This window comes from Muntiacus reevesi, chromosome 9 (assembly GCF_963930625.1).
Source record: "Muntiacus reevesi chromosome 9, mMunRee1.1, whole genome shotgun sequence".
Taxonomy (NCBI): Eukaryota; Metazoa; Chordata; class Mammalia; order Artiodactyla; family Cervidae; genus Muntiacus; species Muntiacus reevesi.
The window spans coordinates 6,001,914-6,012,611 of record NC_089257.1 but is presented as its reverse complement, the minus strand read 5'-3'; the positions used below and the strand labels follow the sequence as shown (position 1 = coordinate 6,012,611).

Genomic DNA, 10,698 nt, shown 5'->3' with positions numbered 1-10,698 from the left:
ATTAATTTGTAGATTTTTGCAATTTAAATCATAGTGTATAAATAAAATATAAATTATAATGTAAATCTTATTGTATCTTTCTCAAAAGTTCTTTGCCTTTTGTTGTAACAACAATCACATTGATTTACCACGACCTATTAACTATGTTTGATCACAGACTATGTGTACACGCTGACTTGTGTCCAACTCTTCAAGACGCTATGGGCTGTTGCCTTCCAGGCTCCTCTGTCCATGGGATTTTCCAGGCAAGAATACTGGAGTGGCTGCCATTCCCTCTTCCAGGGGATCTTCCGGACCCAGTGATCAAACCAGTGTCTCCTACTTTGAGGCAGATTCTTTACCACTAGAGCCATCACAGAAACCTTAGGATGCTCTATTTAAGTTAATGTTCAGCAGTTCAAGTTGGGATTTTAAATAAATTTGTGTTTCTTTTGGATTCATCCCAGATAATTCAGGGAATCTAGTTAGATAATTTTAAAAGAAGGAAAGTTGCCTTCATGTATATGGCCACAAGAATTGAAAAATATACAAAAGAATATTTTCTTGCCTTGGGACAAATAGCCTTCTTTGTTTTGTAAAATATTTTATTAGCAACAATTAACTTTTTTATTTTCAAAATAATGTTTAAATATTTTAAATCTTTACAAGTAATTGGGTAAATCATATAATCATTTTCATTATAAATTGTTTTGCAATAGATGTATAAAGTAAGTTAGATTAAAAACATTTACTAAATCAATAATTAATATTAAGGTTTTATTCATGCAAATGTATTATTGGTAAAGTTTATATTATTGTGCTCATATTCACCCAAGAATATGTTTTCTTTTTTTCAGAAACATAAGTCATTTGTGTATAACCTACACTAAACTCAAATGGAAAACCAGAGAAACATATCAGAATTTATTCTTCTAGGACTTTCATATGACCAGAATATACAAATATTTTGCTTTGTGTTTTTCTTATTCTGTTATCTTGTCTTGTTGGTAGGAAACCCTCTGATCCTCTTCTCCATTCAATGCAGTCCTCTTTTTAACCAACCAATGTACTATTTCCTTAGCCACTTATCCCTCATAGACATCTGCTATACCTCCAGCGTGACACCCAAATTAATTGGAGATCTGCTAGTAGAGAGAAAGACTATCTCCTATGGTGACTGCATGCTACAGGTTCTTATCATGCACTTCTTTGGAGGTACAGAGATCTTTATTCTTACTGCCATGGCTTTTGACCGCTATGTTGCCATCTGCAAGCCTCTCCACTATGTGATTATCATGAACAGAACAAGATGCAATCTTCTCCTCTTAGCTGCCTGGGCTGGTGGAGCCATCCATTCCTTTCCTCAATTTTTTATGGCAATCACTTTGCCTTTCTGTGGTCCTAATGAAATTGATCACTATTTCTGTGATATTTTTCCATTGCTAAAAATTGCATGTACTGACACCTACATCACTGGTGTGCTTGTGATTGCCTTTTCAGGAATGGTTGCCTTAGTTACATTTGCTGTCTTGTTTGTTTCTTATGGCGTTATATTATTCACTTTAAAAAATCGTTCAGCTGAAGGAAGACACAAAGCTCTCTCTACCTGTGGGTCTCATATCACTGTGGTCATCTTATTTTTTGTACCTGTTATCTTCATCTATCTTAGACCTCCCACTACTTTCCCTGAGGATAAAGTATTTGCACTATTTTACACCATCATTGCCCCCATGTTCAATCCCTTAATCTATACTCTAAGAAATGAAGAGATGAAAAATACTTTGAAAAAATTTAGTATCAAACTTTGTTTTCAAAGGAAGCACACCTTTAAGGAACAATTTGTGCAGCAAAGAGATATTTAGAGTAGCAACTATTTTAATGTGGTTCCTGTGAGTCAACTCTCTTGGTGCCCTACAGAAAATAATAATAATAATACAAAGATAGAATCAATAATTCAGATCCCTGTAAACAAAGTTACTTGCTTTTCACCTAATAACATAATTTTAACACCATTTCCAATATTAATTAAGGAGTTTTTGTATAATAAAATTACTTTCCTAAATTGATAAGTAAGTGGCTAGTCATTGTATTCAGAATCAAAGCCCAGTCCTGTAAAAATGAAAAGTTCAAGTCACTCAGTTGTGTCTGACTCTTTGCAACCCCATGGACTGAATCCTCCAGGCCAGAATACTGGAGTGGGTAGCCTATCCCTTCTCCAGGGGATCTTTCCAACCTAGGAATCAAACCAGGGTCTCCTGCATTACAGGCAGATTCTTTACCAACTGAGCTGTTAAAATGAAGGGGAAAAAATACCAAGAGAAAACAAAACAAAAACTAGTAAAAAGACAAAATGTGGCCTATACACAGATTCACACACACACACACACACACACACACACACACACACACACACACACACACACATACAGAAAGCAGTTTTGCTGCACATGGATGTTTACAGCAGCTTTACTCATGATTACCAAATCTTGGAAGCAACCAAGATGTCCCTCAATAGGACATAAATAGATAAATAAGTTGTAGTGCATTCAAACAATGGAATACTATTCAGAGTTAAAAGTAAATGAGCTATTAAACTATGAAAATTCATTCAGGAAACTTGAATGCATATTACCAAATGAAAGAAACCAGGCTGAAAGGACTACCTGCTATATAATTTCACGTATATGACATTCTGAAAAAGGCAAAACTATGGAGAGAGAAAAAGTATAAATGAATGTATAGGATTAGGGAAGGGAGAAGGATGTATAGGTGGAGCACCAAGGATATTTAAGGGAGTGAGATTCTTCTGCTTGTTTCTATAATTTTGAATCTTATCAATGTATAAGTCAAAACCCTCAAAATATGCAGTACTTAGAGTGAACCCTAATGTAAACTATAAATTTGGGGTGATAACAATGCATCATTGTAGGTTCCTTTGATTTTAACAAGTGTATCCCTCTGAGGGGGAGAGTGTCCCATTGTGGGGACAGGAGGTATATGGGATCTTTGTACTTTAATCTCAGTTTAGCCATGAACCTAAAACCTCTCTAAAATAAAGTTTTACTGATTAGCAAATATATTGTGGTACAATACTTAAAGGAAATCTTATAACTAAGTGAAGAAGAGACTCTCAGAAAAATTTTCTAGTAAATTAAGGTGAAAAAACCCCACAGTTTTCACTTTTATGAAAAGATCTTTTGTGCAAGTTTACTAGTTTTTAAAAATAAGATCATTTAAGATGGTCTGAAATATCACTGAAAGTATCATAATAGAGAAGGAACTAGATAATGGGATTTTATGAAAAGAAATGCAGTTAAAATAATGGAAGAATTTTAGAATATATAAATGCAAGAGTTATTTTCATTAGGAGGCACTGTACAAAGAAGATTAAAGAGCAGAAAACAGTAAAAAGGGAGATAAAATTAAGTGGAGCTGTTTTAGCAAAGAGGAATGATTGTGCCTTCAATAATCACATAATTTATTCATTATCTTTGCCTGATGGGATGGCATGGATCTTCATTGCTGAAAATTCTTGGTCATTAGTAGCTGTAAATGGATTGGGTAGTTGCAGTTTTTTATTGATCTTAATCATCAGATATGGTAACTCAGGAGGGGCTCTTTGGGAGCTACTCTATTCCAGACAGACTTTTCTTCTCTCCTTTAAGGAGAAGTCCAATTCTCCTTAGCAGTCAGGATCACACTACCTTACATTTTTGCTTGTTGGTTCAGAAGCATGAGGAGCCCAAAGTGATCAGGCAGAGTCTTAACTCTCAGATCAATATAGCATTGCTATGTCTCCTGGTGACTCATTTCTGCCTTTGGAAATAAGACCTTTAAGCAGGCGAAACCTAAGTTAATGGCAATAGAAAGCACAGATTTTGCTAATAGATTTCTAAAGGTAGTAGCGAGTGGTGTCACTCCAATTTTTACATTGTGGCATGTGGCACACACATATTTTTTTTAATATATCTAAAAAAGTACGTAAAGATACCTATGCCTTTCATTTTCTTGTTGCTTATCTTCCAACCATGTTCCTTCCAAGTCTCTTGACCATCTGGCCCAACCATTGATTAAAATCATGAATCAGTATACAGTACACATGTGGATATTTTTCCTTCCAAGCAAAGTAAAATACCATGTACACTGCTTGAAGTTTTATCGATTGAGAGGAGTTACCTTCCTTCTGACCTTTAGGGATTTCCCAGAATGGGGCTGTAGCACTGCAACTTTCCACTGTTGAGTTTATGGTGCCATGGTAAAGAATGGGAATTTGCTATGACTCATGGAACTCAAGCAGGGGCTCTGTGTCCATCTAGAAGGGTGGGGTTGGGAGGGAGATGGGAGGGAGGTTCTGGAAGTGGGGAGACATATATCTGCCTATGGCTGGTTCTTGTTGATGTTTGACAGGAAACAACAAAATTCTGTAAAGCAATTTTCCGTTAGTTAACAAATAAATCACTTAAAATATGATTAACAACAAAAAAAAAATAATAAAGAATCTACCTGCTAATGTAGGAGATGCAAAAGACAACGGTTTGATCCCTGGCTTAGGAAGATCACCTGGAGCAGGAAATGGCAACCCACTCCAGTTTTCTTGAAAATTCCATGGACAGAGGAACCTGGCGTGCTGCAGTCCTCGGGGCCAAAGTCAGACATGACTGACCGACTGAACACACACACATACCAGCTTAGCCCGATTACATATACCGTGCTTCCATTGATGAAATTAATGATTAATGAACTATTACTGGGTATACCCAAGCAATATGTCCTTGGTGGGTCCAGCACCAAGTTCATCATGAGCAGCCCAGGTTGCCTAGTAACTTGGTGGTCCATGGTTTAGTGTTCAGTCTCTGTTAAGCAACCAAGAGCTATTTCTCAAAATGAGAGTAGTTCTCTGAAAAGGATCACAAGATTTTGCTCCATGATCCTAAGTGCCTGCACGGCAGCTCACATGTGGAGGCCTGCCAAAGGCTCCCGCAGCCCTATCTCCACTGGCACATCAAGGACCGTGGATCTACTGGATCGTTTGTCCCTACTGGCTGAGAAGCTTGAATGACAATCCAACCTGTGGAGAGCTGTTTGTTTTCTGGGCCTCACTCAGGACCAGCAGCTCTTTGAGTTCCTTTATAAATGGGTCACTGAAATACACCCACACAAAAAATGTGCTTTCTCCAAAGAACGTTGAGGTCCACTGAGCACGGTGCATTTTCTTTGTTTATGGGAGAGGACAGAGGGAACAAGTTAACTTTCACATTAAAAGGAATACCTTGATATGCCCCATACCACTGTGCCTATAAATGATCACTGAGTTTGGTACTCTGAATTTTATTTGGATTGATTCTAACATCTCACACAGAAATGCCTTACAAAAAATCTAAAGCAATCGTTGCTTTTTGATCAGAAGATGCAGTCAGCATAATATCAATGAATGTAATGGATCAACATAGTGAATTATGGTACAGTGAATAACAATAAGAATCTGTTGGTTGCTCTTTGTCTACTTCAACTATAGATCTGAGAAAATAACCACATGGGTTCAGTACCTGGGACCTGAGCTAAAATTCCATAATCAACTAGACGGTGCCATACACATGCTAAATTGCTCAGTCGTGTCTGACTCTTTGCAACCCCATGGACTGTAGCCTCCCAGGCTTCCGTTTCCAGGGGATTCTCCAGGCAAGAATACTGGAGTGAGTTGCCATGCCCTTCTCCAGGGGATCTTCCCCAACCAGGGAAGACAACATTCTAGGTGTTTGTTATTCTCCTTGCTGTAAATACTTATATTTATTCATTTGATATTTATTATAAACCATACATCATGCTACTTGTAGAAACAATTTATATCAAGTAAGTAAATGAAGGGTATGACAATTTATTTAATAAATTGAAATTTGTTTGACTTCAAAATATTCTAATATTCTTTGATTTGAATCATTGCTCTTTGTGATGGATCATAAACATAAGAAGGTCACATGGACTATGCAAAAGGATTCTGAATGCTAAAGGGAAATTTGGACACATGATGGGATATTCATTATTTACCCTTTAGAGATTGAATGCCCTGTTGCTTTTATGAGGGCTTCCCTGGTAGCTCAGTTGGTAAAGAATTTGCCTGCAATGCAGGAGACCCCAGTTCAATTCCTGGGTTGGGAAGATACACTGGAGAAGAAATAGTCTATCCACTCCAGTATTCTAGGACTTTGCTGGTGGCTCATCTGATAAACAATCCGCTGCAATGCGGGAGACCTGGGTGTGATCCCTGGGTTTGGAGGATACCCTGGGGAAGGGACTAGCTACTGCAATTACATATCACAGTGATAAGTCAATGTCTAATAATCTACTATGATGTATATAAATAGGCATAATTATTAATAAAATTATTAGTATTTAGTTCTATGTTATAACCTTTTATATAATAGTATACATACTAGGGCTTCTCAGGTGGTGCTAGTGATGAAGAATCTGCCTGCAAATGCAGAAGACCCAAAAAGGCAGTTTCGGTACCTGGGTCAGGAAGATGCCTTGGGGAGGGAATGGCAACCCACTCCAGAATTCTTGCCTGGAAAAATTCCGTGGGTAGGGGAGCCTAGTGGGTTGCAGTCCGTGGGATCACGGGATTGTACATGACTGGGAACACACACACATACATACCAACATGATAATATGTTACATAACTAATTGTATATGTAATTATATAATATTACTATACATGTAGTATAACTGATTATATAATAATAGCATATACTATATTAATAATATGTAATATTATTATGTAATAATATATGACATGTAATATAACACACATAGATATATGTGAAACAGTCCCAGTCCCTTTGAATGGTAACTGGTTACCCTTCTGTCATTGCTTTCTGACAGTTAACAGCATGATTTGAGAGATCAGTTAGATTCTGTTTATTAGTTCTTTGATATTTTCATTTTGGAATTTACTTCTTTCTATATATTCTCTCACTTGTTAATTGGAAAAATAGCAGTGCCTAACTCTATGGATTGTTACTGAGATTATTAATAAGAAAGATATACTTTATGGCATTTATGTTTACTAGAATAAACATTTTGAATGCATATAAAGTGATGAATTCAGTGATATCAAGTCCCAATTTGGTAAAATTTTCACATATTCAAAGAATGGTCCTGGGTTTGGCTTTTCCCATTTTCTTGCACCAATTTCTACTCCCCTCTTACAAAATCTAAGTTTGGTCATTTTGTTGTTGTTGTTCTTTATTTCACTTTATTCTCTGCAGAGATTATCAGCAATGTCCTTTTGACAGTTACCTCTGTTCAATCAATTTTGAGTTCTGGCCACATTTATATTTCACCTGAAATAGCTTTCCTACTAAACCATTTCCTAATGGCAGTTTTCAACTGGGCATTCCTCAAGGTATAGATTAAAGGGTTTAACATGGGGGTTATCATCGTGTAGAATACAGCAACTGATTTATCGACAGGCAACATAACTGCAGGCCTCATGTATACAAATATGCAGGGCACAAAGAATATGGCAACGGCTGTCATGTGGGAGACACAAGTGGAGAGGGCTTTGCGTCTGGCCTCCGAGCTTTTGGTCCTCAGGGAGCACAGAATGACCACATAGGAGCCAGCCAAGAGAAGGAAGTTCAGCAGACAGAGGACACCGCTGTTGGCAGCGACAAAGAGCCCTAGAGTGTGGGTGTCAGTGCAGGCAAGTTTGAGCAAAGGGGTCAGGTCACACATGAAGTGATCTATGACATTAGGGCCACAGAAGGGCAACCTGAAGATGAAGAGGATCTGGATGAGTCCGTGAAGAAAGCCTCCCATCCATGCCACTCCCACTAGCAACCAGCATAACCTTCGATTCATGATGGTTGGATAGTGCAGGGGCTTGCAGATGGCCACATAGCGGTCATAGGCCATCACAGTGAGCAGGATAATATCAATACCTGCGAGGAAATGTTCCCAAAAGATTTGATTTGTGCATCCTTTGAAAGTACTGGTTTTCTTTTCATAGAGTGAATCTATGACCAGTTTAGGGGTATCAACACAGGAATAGCAGGCATCAATAAAAGAGAGATGAGCCAGAAAGAAGTACATTGGGGACCCCAGTAATGAGCTGGTAGTGATGGCGACCATGGTGAATACATTTCCTGCCATAGAGATGATGTAGACAACCAAAAACACAACAAATATGATTTTCTGCATCTTTGGATTCTGTGTGAGTCCCAGGAGAATAAACTCTGTCACATTGTTCCTATTTTCCATGTTTTTCGTGCTCTTGTTGATCACAGTACCTTAAAAAGTCACTTTTTTTTTTAAAGAGTCTTGAATTTATTGTTTTTCATCTAATAACTAGCAATTGCCTAGATTCTATGGATATCTAAATTCTAATAAGATTTTTTAAGATGGAAGATATTCTGATATCTTAAAGATTTTTCAACTATGAGTGCATGAGGATTTGAGTGTAAATGTTAGAATTTAAGTGTAAGAATATGAGCACATGAATGTAGCCATGAAGGCGAATTTGAGAAAGAGTGAATTTTGCATATAACTCTCGTAAAGATGTTTTTTTGTGACTTGGACCAAGTGGACTTGGATGAGGTTCAGTCAGGAGATGGAGATCAAAGTGTTATGCGCAACAGAGTAATTAAGCATTCACATTAAGTGTTATGGGGCATCCATAATAGGAAAGGAATGAATACAGGGGACTCTGGATACTGTGATAGAACTGAAAAGCCATGTTGCCTAATTCCAATAACTTAACCGTAGCTAATAGTGTTTGATTGCTCTGTTATGGCATGGTAGTAACCTGTACATGGTATTATTTCATCCATTTGCACAAAGTAAAGGATATCAGAGACTAATGTTAATAGTAAGACTAATAATGATAACAACAAAATCTAATTACAGCAAAATCTAATCACTAGCAACAATAAAATTAGTTTTAAAATCATGATGAACACTTACTGTGCTCTAAATGCTTTTTCAGAAATTTCATTATTTAATTATCACTGCAGACCTCTGAAATGATTACTACTATCATTTGTAAACTTATTTTTCACACTAGTGAGTAGAAGCTTAGAGAAAGTATGCATCCTGACAAAAATCAAGCAACTAATAGCAGATCTAAGACTAGTTCAAATTCTACTTCTTTTTGGTTCCTCCAAATTCTTAAATACTGTTCTATCTTGTTAGGTTAAAATAAACCATGCTGATCTAATAAAGACTTTTATATATTATCACAATGTTTATAATTAATGCTACTCCAGAGGCAAGTGTCTATGCGGCAATGTCATTGAAGAAATACAAATATGCATATACATACACAGCCTCAGACACATACACACAGTAAAACTTACTGAAATTCTTCATTTTGAATAACCCTGTGGTACTACTTTCACTGAAGGCCCATTTTAGTTTTGTCTCTTCCTCACCCCTGTTTCCTTTCTCCACAATTTCCCTACAAAGCACTACGCCACAGACTCTTCTGCAAAGTGTTGAAATGATGATTCCAGCAGTTAAACACTGATTTGAGAATCAGAAAAACAAACAAACAAACAAACAGGTAAGGATCTTGTGTTTCTTCACTTGCAGCTACTTGATTCTGGGGCATATTTCTTGGCAACTTACATCCTAGTTTCCTCTAGTATCAAATGAGGACGATAATGTCCACCTCACAGGCTGTTATGAGAATTGGTTGAGCAAACATATATGAATATCTCCACCACACAGCAGAGGGCACACAGAGGACCTTCACTTATTTTTATGACTGTCTATGCACCTAGGAGACAGACAGATTTGGTATTTTGATCAATAATACAAATAGATATTTAACCATGAAATAAACTGAGGAATAATCATTTGGAATTTTATTTTTAAAAAAACCAGAGAGACTCACATTATCCATAATGATTGATTACAGGAAGAGTTCTTCCTATTCATGTCTGGATTAAACAAATGATGATTTACATTCTTTAGTATTTACATTGTTAAATGTAAAAGTCTTGAGTGTGAAGTGTGTTTAAAATTTGTTTTCATTCTCATGATTAGTCTTAATTATTAAAAGATATGTCTCTTGGCAAAAGAAGAGCATCTGGTGTTAGAGAATTGAGTCCCACAAATTTCTTAATCTCTATGAGCCTCAATTATTTCTTCATCTCCTAATTTAGGTTAATTATATTCATTAACTCTCTTTAGAGGAATGGGGTGAAGATTAAATGCTCTATTACCCTATTTGAAATGCGATGAAACATAGTCATTACTATATATGGAAACTAACAATCTTTAATAAGAATCAGCACTATTGAAGAACTTACCTTCAGATTTTCTATGATCTTAGTGATATTTGGGGGTATTCAGAACTAATCCCATTTGCAAACAGACCTCCTCTTGGGATAAACAGCTTTCAGTACAAAAACTATGACACACTCAGAAAGACAGTATTCATACAATTCAGTACCACATCAACAGTGGATAAGTAGGTCATTTTATAAGGCTTAAATCTTCACTTCTAGCCTAAAGCATCAAAAAGCTTTCACAGAAAACCTGGAACTTCACTTCGTAATGAATTCAGCTGGAACACTATGGAGAAATGTTCTTCCATAGATGGCTCTCATCTCAAGGACAGGAGGCAAAATGTGTGGTGGAAACACACCAAGGGATTCATTTCACCCTTGGTGAATCTTGCTCTGTAGGTGAGAGCAAGCTAAGGAAACTTTGTTGCCT

The 10,698-nt window shown here is 36.8% G+C and overlaps 2 protein-coding genes across 2 annotated transcripts; one reads left to right on the top strand and one right to left on the bottom strand.

The window, feature by feature from the left end:
- Positions 1-875: 875 nt before the first annotated feature.
- Positions 876-1,841, top strand: LOC136174444 (olfactory receptor 4P4-like). Its single transcript, XM_065944640.1, has one exon. It carries the CDS (start codon positions 876-878, stop codon positions 1,839-1,841), a length of 966 nt encoding a protein of 321 aa, XP_065800712.1.
- Positions 1,842-7,308: 5,467 nt separating this feature from the next.
- LOC136174443 (olfactory receptor 4C46-like) lies at positions 7,309-8,238 on the bottom strand. The gene has a single exon (XM_065944639.1). It carries the CDS (start codon positions 8,236-8,238, stop codon positions 7,309-7,311), a length of 930 nt encoding a protein of 309 aa, XP_065800711.1.
- Between the last annotated feature and the right edge of the window lie 2,460 nt (positions 8,239-10,698).